This window comes from Carassius auratus, chromosome 20 (assembly GCF_003368295.1).
Source record: "Carassius auratus strain Wakin chromosome 20, ASM336829v1, whole genome shotgun sequence".
In the NCBI taxonomy this organism is placed as follows: Eukaryota; Metazoa; Chordata; class Actinopteri; order Cypriniformes; family Cyprinidae; genus Carassius; species Carassius auratus.
The window spans coordinates 1,454,976-1,474,519 of record NC_039262.1 but is presented as its reverse complement, the minus strand read 5'-3'; the positions used below and the strand labels follow the sequence as shown (position 1 = coordinate 1,474,519).

The 19,544-nt window shown below is 37.2% G+C and overlaps 2 protein-coding genes across 3 annotated transcripts in view; one reads left to right on the top strand and one right to left on the bottom strand.

The window, feature by feature from the left end:
- Positions 1 to 2,325: 2,325 nt before the first annotated feature.
- LOC113120479 (UBX domain-containing protein 2A-like) lies at positions 2,326 to 7,708 on the bottom strand. Its single transcript, XM_026290306.1, is given in 8 exon segments — positions 2,326 to 2,730; positions 2,733 to 2,896; positions 5,267 to 5,428; positions 5,733 to 5,870; positions 6,041 to 6,150; positions 6,772 to 6,901; positions 7,037 to 7,102; positions 7,587 to 7,708. Coding segments are annotated over 7 exon segments (768 nt in total). The 5' UTR covers positions 7,084 to 7,102; positions 7,587 to 7,708; the 3' UTR covers positions 2,326 to 2,713.
- Positions 7,709 to 11,045: 3,337 nt separating this feature from the next.
- The window catches only part of LOC113120477 (ATPase family AAA domain-containing protein 2-like), an 89,151-nt gene continuing 80,652 nt past the window's right edge, over positions 11,046 to 19,544 (top strand). The window contains exons 1-4 of one of the 2 annotated variants that reach the window (XM_026290304.1): positions 11,046 to 11,361; positions 14,446 to 14,603; positions 16,977 to 17,008; positions 18,935 to 19,082. In XM_026290304.1, the coding sequence (XP_026146089.1) occupies positions 11,206 to 11,361; positions 14,446 to 14,603; positions 16,977 to 17,008; positions 18,935 to 19,082 (494 nt within the window). In that variant the 5' untranslated portion in view covers positions 11,046 to 11,205. The remainder of the gene's footprint in view (positions 11,362 to 14,445; positions 14,604 to 16,976; positions 17,009 to 18,934; positions 19,083 to 19,544) is intronic. The other variant, XM_026290305.1, reaches the window with a different exon arrangement.

The window sequence follows — 19,544 nt, the reverse complement described above, 5'->3', positions numbered from 1 at the left end:
ATACATTCCTATACTGTTACACTGACGCTAAAGACGCTAAATAGACACATATGCAAAGTAAGAGCTGCTTAAGAATTTAATTACTTGCATGTGCTGAATATATAATTAGTATATCACAAAACAAAAAGTTCACTTTTCCATCAGAAACACCTTGAATATAATGTAAAAAATAAAATAATAAATAAAATTATCCAAGCATTTTTAACATGACCAAGTGACATTTTAATTTGAATAAATCAATACGCGTTGACTAACGAAACGTATGGTAATACCCTATGTTATTAGATACAGAGATAGATAGATAGATAGATAGATAGATAGATAGATAGATAGATAGATAGATAGATAGATAGATAGATAGATAGATAGATAGATAGATAGATAGATAGATAGATAGATAGATAGATAGATAGATAGATAGATAGATGTTATCTAACCTGACTGAGTGATGCGGTGAACTATCAGCTTCTGCAGCACGTTCAATAGATGTAATTACAAACACACACGTGCGCCCCCTACAGGACAGCAAACACAACTCACAGGATCCTAGATCTACTGTAGTAAATAAATCAAATAATAAGCATGCAGGCATTTTAAATCTAAGTTGTAGTGGCATGGTATTGCACAAATGCTGCATTTATTTGATACAAAACAGTAATATTGTGAAATGTATTTACAAAGTAAAATAACCGTTTTCCGTTTGAATCTATTTTAAAATGCAATTTATTCCCGTGATGCAAAGCTGAATTTTCAGCATCATTACTCCAGTCTCTACAAATAATTCTAATAGGTTGAATTAAAATAAAAAATACTAGGAACATTTCCTATTAGGCTATTGTCAAAAGTTGTAAACAGTTGTTTTTCAGAATTCTTAAATGAATAGATAGTTCAAAAGAACAGCATTTTAAGAGTTATTTTAAATTGTGAAAATATTTTCACAGTATTGTTTTTGACAGACGTTTTATGCATAAACCACAAAAAAAAAACCATGATTAAAAATACATATTTATTTATTAACTGCTCACAAACTCCCAGGTATACACTTGCCATAAAGTTAATTAAAAGATTAATAAATAGACCTGGTCAAAACAGTCATATCATCCTTAATATTACTCCAGAAATTCCTGACATTCAGCCCACTGGCCAGGAAACCAACCATATGGTTAGCATTACATGTAAACGCATTTCCAACATTTTGTGCAACAGTAAACAAGATGTGGAAATGAACAGGATGTTTAAAAGTACAGAGATTCATATGGAACAACTAGTTACACTAATTCCTTGAATGATTAATAGTGATGAAAATGCTTTGACTAAAATTGCATTGACAGTGGATCTAAAACTACCCCAAAACTGATAAAGACATTTAAACTATATGTTTACAAATGCACTTCTAAAATATTTAAAAGTAATATGTCAGAAGAAAAAGCAGCATACTGATCAAAAATTATCTTAAAGTACTCTCTGTGAGCACTTAAAACACATTGGAACCCATTTACCCCCCTTTGAAATGAGAAAAGGAATCAGCATATCTTCAGTAGGTTTATTGCAAGCAGAGGTCTTTATAACAGAGCCTCTGTCTTAGGCAAAGTGCATAAAACATTTGACATTTATAACTTAACGGTTCACAGTAAGACATACGAGCACAGATGATCGAACACAACTCCATTAAGCATCATGCTTCAGCTTCCATGATCTGAATTCTTCATTGATCTGTGTAAACATGTATAGCAGTGAAGGTTAAAAGACTTGGCTTGTGCATACTGCATTGCATCAGAAAAGGCCAACGCATCCAACTGTGAAAGAAATCAAAATAAAACTTTAAAAGAATAATTCACCCAAATATGATATCTCTGTCATAATTTACCATTTTTAATCAGCCACTCATTTTGACTGAAATGTAGATTGTTATTCACTGTTTATCTTTTAATCCGGCGAACTTGCTGTACCTGGGTCACTGAGTGAGTCAACTGATCTATAATGTCTTAAGAAGGGTTTTCAAAATTAAATGGAAATAGAAAAACGAAAAACACCGGCATTTATGGTTTAAAAACAATTAAACATCCTCACCCTCAGGCCATCAAAGATGTAGATGAGTTTGTTTCTTCATGGGCACAGATTTGGAGAAATTTAGCATTACATCACTTGCTCACCAATGGATCCTCAGCAGTGAATGGGTGCCGTCAGAATGAGAGTCCAAACAGCTGATAACAACTTCACAGTAATTCACAAGTAGTCCACACCACTCCAATCAATCAATATCAATAAATATCTTATGAAGCGAAAAGCTGCATGTTTGCAAAAGAAATAATAAAATAATCATCATTAATTAAGGCATTTTAACTTTAAACTGTTGTTTTTGGACAAAATACAAATCCATAATAATTGTTTTTCTCTTTCGCCCTCTCACATCAAAATCCACTAACATATTTGTTTAGAACAGTCTAAGCCTATAAACAGTGCCTGATGTGTGCATATTTCTCTCCTGATTCAGATAAGACATCTGAAGATCCATTTGTGAGCAAGTGATGCGATGCAAAATTTCTCCAAATCTGTTCGCATGAAGAAACAACTCATCTACATCTTGGATGGCCTGAAGGTGAGTCAGTTTTCATTTTTAGGTGATCCACTCCTATAAGAGCGAAGGATTTATGAAATGTCTCTCAAACGTGTGGGACCAATAAATCTGAGTCTCTGGTGCAAGCAGGAACAGTCAGGAGTGACCAAAATAGCTTGTGTGTCGATAGGCCTCTGAACGATGACAGCATTTGCTAAATCGGCTTCCTCCAAACTCTGACCCTCATCTCTCAGCTCTCGGAACGGCAGGGATGTAGTCAGGACGAACGGAGCATCCATTCTCTGAGCCTGCTCCACAAAATGCTGCACATCACTGATCCTGGAACAATTACACAAAGGCCAACATGAATGCATCTTCCCAGGGAGCTTTGCAGCAGCATCTTAGCAATCATGTTCAAGTCAGAGGCATGAAATCCTTACATGTGGTGACGCAAACGTTAAATCCAGCGTAATCTGATTTGATCTGCTGCAAAGTTGCAGCTTACGATTCTTCCATTTTACCTTGTGAGCTTACATTACATAAATGATGAAGGAGAATTATGTAAGAGCTTTTGAGGGTAGGATTTCAAAACTGGAGCACCACAACATGCCCAGGGTGGATTCTGACAATACAATAAGAACATTCAGGCATAATCATGTCTAAGTCCTGTAACCTTAGCTGTGTCCAGTTTATAAAAGCACAGTACACTAAAGAATGCATATTCAGTTTTCAAAGTACAAACCAAAATTTTTTTCTATGCATTTATACCAAACAGTTATTTAATAGTACAAATGGTTGGCTCCAGTATATTAATGGCGTGTGGAAAATAAACATTTTCTTAAAGGGTTAGTTCACCCAAAGACGTTCTTGAGACCTCGTGAGAGAGTTTAAGATATTTTAGATTTAGTCCGAGAGCTCTCAGTCCCTCCATTGAAGCTGTGTGTACGGTATACTGTCCATGTCCAGAAAGGTAAGAAAAACATCATCAAAGTAGTCCATGTGCTTTGAGAATTTTTTGAAGCATCGAAAATACATTTTGGTCAAAAAATAACAAAAACTACACGACTTTATTCAGCATTGACTTCTCCTCCGTATCTGTTGTGAGCGCGTTCAAGTGTAGTGATATTTGGTTCTCGAACTAATCACTCGATGTAACCGGATATTCTTGAACCAGTTCACCAAATCGAACTGAATCGTTTGAATCTCCACAAATGACTTAAGCTGTTAACTTTTTTAATGTGGCTGACACTTCCTCTGAGTTCAAACAAACCAATATCCTGGAGTAATTCATGTACTCAAAAAGTACATTGACTGAACTGCTGTGAAGAGAGAATTGAAGATGAACACCGAGCCGAGCCAGATAACGAACGAACAATTGACCTGTTCTCGAGTCAAGATCCGTTTCTGTCGGATTCGATAACCGAGGAGCTGATGATACTGCACATGTGTGATTCAGCGTGAAGCAGACACACAGAGCGTCTGAACCGAACTGATTCTTTTGGTGATTGATTCTGAACTGATTCTGTGCTAGTGTTATGAGCCCAGGTAAACCGAAGGCTTGAATCAAGGGCAATCATCTCCAATGACGTCATTACGTCGAGCGCAAAAGAACAGGTGAAACGTTTTCTTCAACTAGTTTTTTAAATCTAACTGTCCGAAAGAAGCGGTTTAGAAAAGAACCGAACTTCCCATAACTACTGGTGATCCGAAAACCGATGCAACCTGATCTTGACTCGAGAACTAGTCAATCTGTCGTTCGTTATCTGGCTCGGCTCTGTGTTCATCTTCAGTTCTCTCTTCACAGCAGTTCAGTCAGTGTACTGTTTGAGTACATTAATTACTCCGGGAATGTATTTTCGATACTTCAAAGAATTCTAACTGACACCCTTATGTCACATGGACTACTTTGATGATGTTTTTCTAACCTTTCTGGACATGGACAGTATACCATACATACACTTTCAATGGAGGGACAGAAAGCTCTCAAACTAAATCTAAAATATCTTAAACTGTGTTCCGAAGATGAACAGAGGTCCGACAGGTTTGGAATGACATGAGGGTGAGTCATTAATGACATAATTTGAATATTTGGGTGAACTAACCCTTTAAAACATGTATTGTTTGCAGTCACTGCCATATATATAAATAAGTGCTGTCAAATGATTAATCGCAATTAATCGAATCCAAAATAAAAGTTTTTGTTTACATAATATGTATGTATGTACTGTGTATATTTATTATGCATATATAAATACACACACATACAGCATATATTTAGAAAATGTTTATATGTATATATTTATATTCATATAAACTATTTAATATATATATATATATATATATATACATACATATATATATATTGTATATATATATATATATATATATATATATATATATGTGTATTTATATATACATAATAAATATACACAGCACACACACACATATAATACTTCTATATCATAATATTACATAAGTTATATTAAAATATTATAAATTATTATAAATTTAAATATCATAAAAACATTTATTAAATTTTTATACATTGTAAACAGTTACTTTAACTCTTTTTAAAATCAATTTATTTAATTGTGCAACATTTAAGGCTGCAAAAATGACACACACTTTTGAGCTTTTTTTTCTTTAGGGGGAAATATAACCCAGATGTGTTTTTAAGAGATTCACCTTCTACCAGCATATGATACTCACCGATGGCACAGATTAAACCTCTGCACGAGACGCTGACCGTCTGCCAGCCAAATCTGGAGGGAGGTCACAGGGAGGTCCTCATTCAGCTCCACAGCTGGGAGAGGAGGACCAGAACAGTCTTCATGTATCGACCGAGACCTGGCCACCACTCGTGGAGCCACGCTACAGAGGACAATAACTGCAAATTAATCCATTTCTGAAGTATGGTTAAAAGCTTAACTTTGTCCAATGAACTGCAAGTATTGTGATTAGAGGATCAACGAACTAACACTAACATCTGGATAATCCTTGACACATTTACAGTCAAACCATCACGGAGTAGAAATGTTTCGAGGACACCTAGTGGATGTTTGTAGGAACGACTAGATAAATTACTAAAATCTTTCATTTCATTTCTTTACTTAAGTTCAGGTGTGAAACTTTACAGGCCAATTTAAAACACTATATGCCAGAGAGGATCTGCTACCTTCCCAGTCTGTAACCTCGGCCTGTAAACGGGTGAAAGGTCTTTTTCTTTGGGACATAAACTTCATCTTTCATGTCCTCCACATTGACTTCTAGTTCTTCATCCTCAGCTCTTCCTTCAAGCTCAAGAGGCAGCTCACTTTAAATAGAGGATATGTAGATTATTACAGATTATTATTCTGTCTGTATGTTATCATTTGAGGGGAAATGTGCAATAATAATAATAGAATGGGCATTTTATACCTTAGCGAGAAGTAGAATCTGAATTGCTATAGTATTGACAACGTGACAATTCTCAACACTGCTCACCCTCTTTTAATGGCCTCCAAGAACTCTTGGTTTTCTTCTAGAGTGTAACTGCGTAAATCTTCATCGTTCACCGTGAAACCATTTTTCCACAGTCTCACTACAATCTCCACCTGAAAAAGTTGGGCCATGAAACACTCGTAAGAAGCATGAAGAATCCTTGAAAACTGATTATTTTTGCATTTCTTTTTGGTTATGCTAGTGACTCCATAGTGAATATTTAACCTAAAAACAAAAGCAGAAAACGTACTCACTCTCAGTCCAGCCAAGATGTAGATGAGGTTGTTTGTTCATCTGAACAGATTTGGAGAAATGTATAGCATTACAACACTTGTTCACCAATGGATCCTCTGCACTGAATGGGTGCCGTCAGAATGAGAGTCCAAACAGCTGATAAAAACAAACATGCAACTTTTTACTTCGCAAGACCGATTTTGATCAGCTAGAGTCATGTGTGGATTATTATGATGTTTTTATCAGCCTCTCATTCTGACGGCACCCATTCACTGCAGACGATCCATTGATGAGCAAGTGATGCAATGCTACATTTCCTGATGAAGAAACAAACTCTCCATCTTGGAAGGTCTGAGATTGAGAACATTTTCAGCTATTTTATTTTGCAGGTGAAGTTTCTTCTCAAAGTGTCATTAAATTGATGTCACAGCAACATTTTTTATGTACGGTAACCACCAGAATGTTTAGAACCACAAGAAGTCTCATATGAAGTGTCTGACCTTTTTGCCGCTGCTGGCGACACTGCTGATCTTCTCCACCTCATCAAGCAGGTCCTCCACAGAGAAACTGGATCTAATAGGGCTCACCTCTTCGTCGTCCTCCTCTTCCTCATTTTGTGCCCCTTCACACCTAAGAGCTCACAAAGGCATCAGAGTGTGATTAATTTTAGATTCCTCCAATTATGCACATGCAGTAATGATGTAATGTTACTGACATGATGATGTTTGAGGATGGATAATGGACACAGAGCAGTGTATAGCGTACCATGTGTCATCTTGAACCCTTTCTCTTGAATCAATATCTCTCATCATGACTTCTTGTATTGTCCATCTTGCAACACAAACATAAGCGGGCATATATAAGTTACAAGGGATGGTGCAAGTCAGTGTAACCACTGCATCAGTGCTTCCTGAATAATGCATGGAGCAGGACATTCTGTGTGAGATTGACAGGTGCAGTGTGATCTCACATTCTCAAAACACATTGATTGGCTTTCATACCAGTCCAGTAAATCTAGGTAAAATTATGTTTCAGCTGACCAGAAAGGACCAATAATATGCTGAATCCAATTTCTGTAGTTTTTATTTAATTGAATAATTATTAAACTTTAAAAAGGCTTTGAGTATTCTATTCATATTCACTGTACCAAACGGATGAAAAGCAGCATAATAAATGAAAGCAGTGCGCCAAAATTACGTAAGGACAGTGTAGAGAGCACGCAAGCGCACTGCGCTCCGTTATGACAGCAAACACGTAGCATATAACTTCTGTATAGCAGATTCATAATTCCGATTGTAAAATTGCAGATTGTTACCAGTATAAGGCTTGAATGGTGTCGAAAAACTGTCTCTTTAGCTCGTAAGTTTCTCACAGTGGTCTTGCCGCTCCGTACGCTACGGTTGTCCACCATTCCTATGACGTGGTAGTGACGTCACGTTTGTGCACACGTTGCTATGACATCACGAAAGCCAAACGAGCTTGAATTTGAAAAGGTGTTTTACATACTCTATGATATGAATATAATGAGTTGGTTCACTGAAGGAAGGTTAAATAAAGACCGCGTGTGTGTGTGTTTGTCTTGGCTGTGACAGATGCTCGTTAGTGAATTTAGCGAAAGTGCACATGAAAGTGTTCCATTTGGGACAGGGCCAAAGTTTCACTTTCACTGCGACCATTGTTTCTCATTTTGAAAACCAGAATTTAAACAATATCTAAAATCTATTTACAAATTAATAAACAAGAAAGCTGTTAGTGTATTAAGTGTAGCCTATGTCAACACTTACATGTTTTTATTAAATTTTTTTATTTTCTTTTTTCTATTTCATTGTAATTTTGTATCTCTTTTTTTTTGTATTCACCCCCTGGCTACTGTAAAATGTTGAGTTTGAGTGATTCAATAAAAAATAAATAAATTTGGGACAGGGCCTTTAACGATACATAGTAAAGCCAAGTTAAAATTAAATGAGAGGCTGTTATAAAACATGTAACTTTAGATTGAGGATTTTCTAGAAGCAAGGATAAAACAACATTTTGTCTACCCACTATAACAACAAAACGATAGCTGAAAATGTGGTACTTTATTCACTGAAATAAATGTAATCTTATAATTTCCAAAAACTTGCTCACTCTGCTGTTATTTATAAACACTAGAATTGCATTGAATAGTGTGTGGGGACATGTTAATTCAAATATTCATAATCAAAGATTTATTATTTAATGCACATTATTTTGAAATTTACAGTTTCTGCTTCCACCCAAAATAGGTATTCTCAAAATGATATAATAAATGATCTGTGGGGTATTTTGAGCTGAAACTTCACAGACACATTCTGGGAACACCAGAGACTTCTTGCATATTGTAAAAGGGGCGTAACTAGTCCATGGACCATGCCACAATTTTCACTAATTGGTTCCAGCCAATGTGGCAAATTCTATTTTTTTTAAAAGAAAATATCGTAAGATGATATGACAACATGATAACCTTTTGTTAGTGGTAGCTTTGTCACAGAAATCATCCTCAATTACACTAACTGTTGAGCCAAAGAATAATAATACAATTTTTTTCTTTACTTTATTTGAACAGAACATGTCATACAAAGAAAAACTTCCTGCCTTGTTCATCTGTATCCTAAGTCACAATAACTGTGATAGCCATTCTGGCTAGTATGATTTGCAGGAGCATATGGGTATCCGCCTCCTCATGGGAAGATTTCAGATCTTCAACAACATCCAGTCTTTTTTGGTCAGACAATAGCATCTCTCTCCACAGGTTACCGATAGCTGCTTGTCCTGAAGCTTTACTTGGTACTCTGCTAGCTTCCACTGGTCCACAGAAAATCTTACCAAGTATTTATACTTAACAGCTTTCTCCACTGCACTAGATTGTATCCTGGGGCAATGTTCTTTCATTGAATGCTACTTGCTGAACCAAGATTGTATCTCTCAGCATTCTTGATTGATGTTTTCCAGTACACATCAAATCCCCCATCTATCCGCTTATTGTTTCTTCCTTCGTGCAGCGTTAGGTTCAGCACAGAACCAGCAATCTCTCTAAAAGTCTTGCCATCACCTTGTAGTTTCTGAACAGGGCTCATTCCATCAATGATGCATGCAGAATGTTCTCCAATATCTTCATCTGATGATGCTGATTTCTCTAACTCTCTTGCAAGAGCAGCCTTATTAGTTTTTTTTTTTTGTCGCAATGAGCCATCTGGATTTGAGAGTGCCCAAGGCATTGGACCAAGTGGATGAGCCAGGACATCTTCAATGTGAAATTCTCTGCTTTGTGAAGAAATGATAATAGGCCCAAAGAGATAGCTTTCAAGACCACATCTTTCTTCTGTACCTGTTTTACTGTCGTCTTGATGCTTGAGAAAATTTCAGATTCTGTTTTCTCATTTTGTGCTCTTGATGCTCGAATAAGACTAAGCAAAATCTCAAGCATGTCCACATAAGAAATCCAGAAGGCAGGGGATCATTGTTTTCTCTAAGGAAGCTGAGGAACTCATTGAATCATGTCAGAACGCATTGACATGAATCTTGCTTGAGGGTTTCCTCAAATCTTGTCTGAGATATTTCTTCACTCAGGTTTTCGACTGCTTGCAGAGTTGCTTCCAAGTGAATAAGATCTTCCTAATGTTTCTGTTCTAACCATGGATGAAAACCTGTCCATGCTAATCTCAGGAAAGCCCCATACAGCAGTTTGTGGAGCCTTAGTGCTCGATTATACCTGTGACCATCAATAACCCCTGAGATTAAGCCATCAGCTATCACTCCTGCCTCTACACAAAGGTCTCTTAGACCAGCAATTGCAAACCATTTTCCAATTGTTGCCATAAAAGTACAGGTGGTATGGAAGACCCCCATTCTAAGGATGATGTTCTTGAATAGCTCCTGGTGTTTCCAGGTAATTTGTGCAGTTTTGGCATATATAATACCTGGTCAAAAACAAGAAAAATGTTGTTGAGCTGCAGAGACTTCATGATCACAATCATTGGTCATTTATTCAACTAGTACCAGTCGTTATTGTTGCATAATACACTATTTTATATATAATATATATATATATATATATATATATATATATATATATATATATATATATATATATATATATATATTAATTGCTAGGTCATGGATTGTCCCACCATCATGGTTCTGATATCACCAGACAGTCTTGTCTGTCTCTGAAAAGATATCTCCCCTAACATCAATATCTTGTGAGATAGATATACAAATATAACAATTTAATAAAAATAGTTTTCTTTAATATGAAATCTAATTTAAAACGTATACAACAAATATGTCAAATTATGGCAGATCTGCATAGCCCTGACTGTCCTGAAAATGTTTTACATAGCATGGATGGCTACTTCTTACAATATACTTCATACAAACCTGCTGTGCAGATACTGTAGGACGATAATGGCAAAAATAATGATTGCCCCTAAAGATTAGTAAAGCTACTCATTTGAAATGGTTACCATGTTTCAAAGTACTTATAAGGACTCTACAAACAAACTGGGACCAAATTAGAGAGACGATTAACGCACATTAACACACTGCAACTTTAAACATGTTTCAACTTATAATTTATTATAATTAATAAACGTATTAAAACATTAGTCAGCTGTCAACACCCAATATTACTAAAATAAATAAATTAAAGCATTATTTTGTATAATAATATATATTTTTTTAATTCTGTGGCGCCAACTTCATAGAAGCGCGCGCGCACTCCGTGCACTCTCGTGTCTTTCTGTAGCGGAAGTGGCTCGCCGGAGAGTTTCGGCTGGCTGACAGCAGAGGGAGAGAGAGAGAAAGAAAGAGAAATGGCGCCTCGACACTCTAGTAGCTGAGACACATTCAGAACGAAAGCAGCTGACAAGAGCTACAGGACTGGATCTGTCTATCAGCGGGGACAGACAGCAATCATGGTGAACACCAGAAAGAGCTCGGAGCACAAGCCCATCAGTCCCTTCATCTCGGGCAGGACGAGGTCGTCTCAGAGGAGCAACCCAAACTTGGACGAGCACAACAGCCGTGTAAGGAAGAGAGAGACACCGGCAGCCTATTCTCTCCGCCAGCCGGTTAGCGAGCTGCTCACTCTGGCCTTTTGGAGATGGATGGTTGAATGGATGGATGTATAGATAAATGGACGAATTGGGTGGTTGTCCACCTCTTTTGTTCCCAAATTGCGCCTTGAGTGATACTTGGCGATGCAGAATTGGCAGTTTAATGACACGACAGCGCTTAATCGCGGCGTGTCGCTTAGTTTTATGTGTTTTGTCACACACAATGGCTGGACTTTACTGAAGCCGGCCGGCTGCTTTAATGGACTCCGTGCCCCCAAGTTGTCTTTGTTATATTGGTGTCCGATTCGCGAACGAATCGTTCTGTTGATCCAGTTGTTTTGAATGATTCAAACGAACCGATTCGCTGTGTTTGCACGGTACTTTAAGTAGAGGAGAACTTTTGCAATTAAGATGACAAAGCCATACATAACTTAATATTTTACAGTATAATTTTCGAGAACGTGTACTTGTCAAACAAGTAATAGAGTCACAACTCCAATACGGAATTAAGCATTTTACGTAAAACGAGTATAGTTTTATTACAAACCTCCTGAGCTAATTTAGCAAAAAAAAGCAACTTTTTTTTTTAAAGAACTAGGAGCGCTTTTGAGCCTTAAATCAAGTGAATCGGATCACCGAAAACAACAGTTCGATCGAACCGACTCGCCATCGCGAATCGAGCGATATTTTGTTGCTGTGTTTGTTTCGCTCGAGAGACACCGGCGCGCGCCATGCTGTCACGCGCTCCGGGCACACCGATTAACCGTCAAAACAAAAGCGCGTTTGACACTTTTTGTCGGACGAAAAACGTCTCGTCCTCCGCGTGTCTTCAACAATAAATCAAGCTAGAGTTGGGGGAAGGGAAAAGCTCAGCTGAGACAGACCCCTTGTGGCTCAAAACAGTTATTGTTTTTGATTTAAATTTTTTTTGCAAAGTAAACTTTGAACTCGAGTGTTTATGTGTGACTTTAGCTGCAGTGTGTAATCGGCTCTTGACACAGGTTGTGTCTTGTTGATGTTTTTCACATTAGAGTGCTGTTTGAAATGATAACATATCCCGAATTCACATCGCAGTGTTCGTTTGGACGTGTTATCAAGATACTGCCATGTTTTTTGACTCTGCACTATAGTACTCTGGTATCCAGTACAGTGGTACAGTGGGGCTCGAAAGTTTGGGAAACCCTTGCAGAGTCTGTGAAAATGTGATTAATAAAAAAAAAGAGACCTCATACTAAAAGCATGTTATTTTTTATTTAGTACTGTCCTGAGTAAGATATTGTACATAAAAAATGTTTACATTTAGTCCACAAGACAAAAAATTACGGATATTATTAAAATAACCCCATTCAAAAGTTTGAGAACCCTTGGTTCCCAATACTGTGTGCTGTTACCTCGGATGATCCACGACTGTCTTTCTTTTTTGTGATGGTGGTGCTTGAGTCCCTTGTTTGTTCTGAACAGTTAAACTGAGAACTGTTCTTCAGAAAAATCTTTAAGGTCTTGCAGATTCTTCAGTTTTCCAGCATCTTTGCGTATTTCAACCCTTTCCAGCAGTGACTGATTTTAAGATCCATTTTTTTTACACTGAGAACAATTGAGGAACTTAAACACATCTATTAAAAAAGGTTCAAACATTCACTGATGCTTCAGAAGGAAACAAGATGCATTAAATTTTGGGGGGTTGAAACTGTTGGAATTTGAAGATCAAGGTAAATTGTACTTAATTTGTGTACCGGGAAACATACAAGTATCTTCTGTTGCTTACGAAGGGCAGAACTAAATGGAAAAATATATATATATATTTAAACAAAATAAGAACAATTTGGCCATTTTCCTCGTGTTCAAAAGTTTTCACCCCCAGCTCTTAATGCATCTTGTTTCCTTCTGGAGCATCAAGTGAACCTTTTTTCACAGATTCTGCAAGGGGTGCCCAAACTTTCGAGCCCAACTGTATATATCACAGTAGTAAAGTTTGGCTGATGTCATAATTTCCTCCACAGTACTAATTGAAAGTGTGTGCAGTTTAATTGCAGTTATTTGTTAGTTGTCAAGGTTCTTGGAATTATTTGAACAAAAAGAATCCTATAATACCACTGCCACACGTTTTTGGCATAAGAGGTTTAGGCTTTTCCTCTTTTCTGGTGTTGAATTTGGTCAATGCTTTAAGATTCTTTGTTGTTTTATTTTGCATTGCCACTATTTAAATTATCACCACCCATTTAGTTTGATTGATTGATTCCATGAAGGTTTTCCCACAGTCATTGAAAACCTGGAAATATCAATGAATTCAGTGCAATTGATCAAATATCTTTAATGAATATGTATTTGAGGTTTTTGAAAGTGTGTTTTCCTGTTGGGAATAATCAAACAAAAATAGTAAAAGTCATAAATTCTTTAACGGATATAAATATAGCTACATTTTCCTTAAACTATTTTGCTATTGTGAATGGTTGAACTTTTTTTGCAAGCTGTAATGATGTAATGATGTATTATTTATGTGTGAATGATTTTTTTTATTTTTTTTATGAGTCATCAAACAAGTTGATTCACAAGTTGTTCTAAATGATTCCTTAGCTATTCATTCTGAATGTCAAGTCAAAATTAATTTCTGTAGCACAATAAAAAGCAACAGCGTTACGCCAAAGTGCTGTACAAAAATGCTAAAAAAAACTTTTCCAGTAATTTGCAAACAATTGGAAAAGTCATGGGAATTAATTGGTTATGAAGTATCATAACACTGGCCTGATTTCATCAGTAGACAGGTTCTGTTTCTTTATTTTATCACCTTACATGTGTTAGGATGTTGTAAATGTGTGACTCAGAATTATTTAGTCAGCAGGGAGGTTAGAATGAAATCTGGGAGGAGAAGAATAATTTGGGAGATGATATGAGTCTGTCGCTCGCAGGATCAGTAGAGAACGATGAAGTCCCTGTCATATGAATCCACAGGTTTATTTCAGGCGGCTCGAGGACTGTTATATTGCACCGTGCCTCCCTAGTGCAGATTGTGTTTGTGAACAGACTTTGTCATTTATATTCTCTTTGTGTATTCTGCATTCTCCTTCAAGCTTTTTAATATCCTACACTCCTCTGTTACAGAAGGAGCCAGGCAGTGATGTTAACAGCAGTAGTCCACGTTTGTCCCCGCCGCCCAAGCGGACACGCAGACAGACCCCACCAAGTTCTACCGATACTTCTCCAAGTCCCCAGAGTAAAGGCCAGAGAGCCCCGTGGACCATGTCCAAACACTGTACTAGGTGAGGTCTGATAATCTGTGTAGAGCTGCATGAGTAATGCTTATCTTGATGATCCCATCCTATTGTAATCAAAGAAATGCTGTTCCTAAAAATCTCTTAGGGTGCTTTCACACTAGCACTTTTGGTGCGCACCCGGGGTCGATTGATGTCTGAATTCTGTTCGTTTGGATGATGTGAACGCTGTCTTCCATACTCGGATGCGCACCCGCGAACCATACCCGAGTCCGCTTAAAAACGGTGGTCTGGGGTACACTTCATGTGAACTCTGGCATGGTTCGCTGCTCATGTGAACGCAATCGTACCAAATCGCAGAAGTGAACCACTTTTAATGACAAATTATTTGATGAAAATGTGTTTGTGTGTGTTTCACTCACTTTCCTGATGAACGTGACTGACGCGCTGCAAGCAGAGAGCTGTACATCTCATTTATGTTCGCCTTCAACGTTCTTTAGAGCATTTTCAGTAAATTTGTAAGACAGACGCAAGTGCCGTTATGTACCGAAGCTTTATCAACAAAACAAACAGTTCAAAAACGTAAAACATAAGTGCAGAGAGTAATGTTATGCATTTGCCGCCTTCTCCTGCGCTGTAGTTACCAAGCAACGGTATAAACAGCTGCTGGCTTGATGATGCAAGCGAACAGCGGTTCGGACTCAAATATTATAATATGAACACAAACCAGCGTGGGCAGGGGGAGGGGGGAGCAACCGAAGTCGGGTTCAGACCAGCCAAGTGAACCAAGTGTGAAAGCACCCTTATTTACATCAAGTCTAGGTTTAGTTGATTATAATGGCAGCATTTTAGTTATGTGTTGCTTACATTGAATTTTGGAAACTCATTTGTCACCAGACAGTCCTTTGTCTTTGAAAAAGTTTGTTAGCTTTAATGCATATGGTCCAAACATACATCGACCTTCTGGTGGCTCAACTATATTAGTTCAATTTTTAATCAAGACATGATCAAGTTGTCTTTGCTAGGTGTAGACTTGGGCATTCAAGACTTACCCATGGGTTTTATTAATAGGCGAAGTTCCTCCTGTAAAGTTCCTTTGACTATCAAGCATATTTTGTTGAATTGTAATTTTTATGATGCTGCTAGAAAACGCTTTTATTCAGAAACATGGAATGGAATAGCATGGAATATTTGAAAATGTACCACCTAAATGTATTTTAGATTTTCTATCTTATGTTAAGTTGAAATGTTTTATATAATGTAAATCTTATGGATGATACTGAACCTGTCTGCCATGTAAATAGCCATAACATGGCGTAAAAAACTTAATAAACAAACATTGAATTTTGGTTTTTATACCGTCTGCATGGCAAGCGAGCAACATAACATGAAGCAAATCCAAAATATTACCAGGAATTTAGCTTTAGCTCTAAGGCTTCTTTTTTGGGTGTCAGTCAGGCAATGTTTCTTTTGCACTCATTGTAGTGTGCTAGTATGATAGTCTGCAGTATGTATAAGGCTGATTTTAATACGACTAACAAAAAGGCCTCTGATTGGCTGTTGCATTCATGCACTCAGTGTATACATCTGTGACTGGCTGTAATGCTCAACTATAGCAAAAGGCACATTATAAATGGAGCACTCTGAGATAGAACTTGTTGAAATTGCCACTTTCAGGGTATGAGCCAAAATGCTCTGTTTAAGTGTATGTCCTCTTTAAATGAAAATTAGCTGCTGCTCCTGCCTCCTTTCCAGTGTTGCCAAGTCCACTACTTTAACACTGTTGCCGTGGCTTGCTTTTTTCTTCAGAAGCAATCTTTGCACAACTCCAGCGCTAAACTGACCCTCATTTGTGAGGCAGTCAAATCCGGTGTAAAATGTTAGCACAAAGTATAGGACTTTTCTGTTTTTATTTTCCTGGATATTTCCTTCAAAAATTAAATGTTAACCACCGTGTCCTCAGCAGTCCATGGAGACTCATGTTGATTGGTGCATCCCAACACACAACACTTTTAATGGCTTTTTGGCGCTGACATTGTATCTCTAGCAGCTACAGCAAGAGAACAGTAATTGTGGACCACAGCTTCTCACTCATGGCTGTGTGTATGCTAATAGGGCAGGGAGCATCACAAATGAGCGGACTTTCACCATGTCGTCATAGTCTAGAACTGCTTGTGTGGAGAGACGGTTTATGATTTTTTGGAATGGTAAAACATTGAGTGAGTAGAGTTTTACCATTATAGTGGTTGTTTTCACACACTGTGTAGCCACATAGCTGTTTTCAAACACCATATAAAAGTGATTTTTTTTTTGCATTCTATGGCACCTTTAAATGTTTGTTTCTCTTATTTATGTGATAAAAGTAGTAGTATTCTTATGTGTTGTAAACTGTTTCTCATGGAATTACACTTTGTCTTCCAGGTTGTCCACTGGTGCCCTGCAGAATGGACGCAGTAAGTGTATATTATTTATTTTGATTTACTTAATGATTCCTACTAGTGTTGTCAAAAGACCTGGTACTTCGGTACCAAGTCAGTACTAAAAAATGAAAATGTCACGGTACCAGGTTTCTTTAAGTACCGGTGGTACAGAGTACCCTGTCAGCCCAGTTCTTGACGCATATAGTGCTATGGTTTCTGCGAATCAGAAAACACGGATGGAATCTTAAAATCCAGTCATGAAAATGAAACTTACAGTTTAATATGGACAGTCACGGAATTTGTCAAAGTTAGCATAAATTTATCAAATCAAATCTCCATATGGACCAGTATCTGTACCGTATTTTCCGGACTATAAGTCACACTTTTTTTCATAGTTTGGCTGGTCCTGCGACTTATAGTCAGGTGCGACTTATTTATCAAAATTAATTTGACATGAACCAAGAGAAATGAACTAAGAGACATGAACAAAGAGAAAACATTACCGTCTACAACCGCAAGAGGGCGCTCTAAGCTGCTCAGTGCTCCTGTAGCCTACACTTAGCAGCATAGAGCGCCCTCTCGCGGATGCAGACGGGAATGTTTTCTCTTTGTTCATGTCTCTTAGTTCATTTCTTTGTCATATAAATTTATGCTAACTTTGACAAATTCCGTGACTGTCCATATTAAACTATAAGTCTAAATAAATGTGACTTATATTCCAGTGTGACTTGTATGTTTTTTTCTTCATCATGACGTATTTTTGGACTGATGCGACTTATACTCAGGTGCGACTTATAGTCCGAAAAATAAGGTAAATGTTAAGCCACAAAAGTTGGTTGAAATCTGAATCCTGCATGTTCTGCGCGTCTCTGTTTGAATTAATGAATGGTTTGTTTACTACATAGACTGAAGCGTGTGACGCTTACAGTAATTTTAGCATCTGCCGTCTCAATGAGGATATAAATACATAAATAACATCACCAGAACTGTACTGAGTAACTTCATAAGCATTTTACTGTTTCATTTGAGTAAAACCAGTGTCAATTTAAAGGTATTCACGGTCGGTAACCCGTCAAAATAAAAGTTAATTTTACATAAAGGCATTGTGCTAGAAATATGACTATTATTTAGTAGAATGTATGTGATATTTTTGTGTTTTGCTTTGGTAACGAAATTGTGACCGAGAACCGTTGATTTTCACTGGTATCGTTACTGAATACTGAAATTTTGGTACCGTGACAACATTAATTCCTACAATGAAGAGTTCACCCAAAAATGTAAATATATTGACAAACATAAGAATTCTTTCCTATTGTTTATGGTAACTTAAGACAATGAAAGAGAACTTAGTGTACTGCTGTATGATAATGTATATCCGTAATCCTCTGATTAAATATGCTACCTTCTTTAAGATTTAGTAAAAAAAAACAAAAAAAAACATCAATACAATGACCAAATTTCCATTCTATAAATTTGTATGGCTTATATTCACTCCATCCATGCAGATGATATCAGATGCAGTTGTAAACAGTCAATCTTCCCAGTATTGCAAATATTAATTAATCTCTAGATTTAATCTCTAAGTAATTCTCTCAAATGTTTTTTAAACATTGGTCACAGTGGTTAGAGAGTTTGGCTCCTAACCCTAGGGTTGTGGGTTCAAGTCTCCGGCCAGCAATACCATGACTTCTAATTCCATTCCAGCATAAATGGCTGCCCACTGCTCCAGGTGTGTGTGCACTTTGGATGGGTTAAATGCAGAGCACGAAATCTGAGTATGGGTCATCATACTTGGCTGAATGTCACATCACTTTCAATATCCATCCGATCAATATACAGCATGTAATAGATACATCAACTATGCTGCCTTTATGTGATTCACATCAGTTTTGATGTCATTATGATGTTATTCTTCATTATCAGGCGATGGTTTTTGTAAGTCCTTTTTTTAAACCATAGGTCGAATGAGTCTGAGGGGTGATTCTACATCAGATGGGGACCACGCTCGCATGAACGGTCATGTTGAGCTCAAGAGGAGCCGCCGCATCAGGAAGTCCCAGTTCGAACACCTCAATCAGAGTTTACTTTTCGACCAACTTGTCAACAGGTAAATGCTGATTGTTGTATACATAGCTAATTCATGCCTGAAGTATGATAGTCATCTCAACATAAAAGATTTCTGTACATTTTCAAACTCAAAACATTCTAGACAGAAAATGTAATGCTACCAATGTTCAAAAACAGCTTGTTCAGATGTTTTGCTGCTTTCTTAATGATGACAGACATTGAATACATGAACACATGGTTAACCACATTTATATGTCTAGATATATATTTATTGTTGATGCAACCAGTCAGCAAATCATTAGGCAAATGATTTAACTCCTGGTTGACTGGGAGAGAGTCTGTCTATAAGCATTCTGAGCATCAAATGTCTTTGGATGAACCTCTTCAAACCAACTAGCTTTCAACCCCATGAATCCACTACGAGTCACAGTATCCAAATCATGTTCTGTTTGGACATTGTGTGCGTACGTTATAATTCCCTCATGGTTTTGAGTAGCTGGTG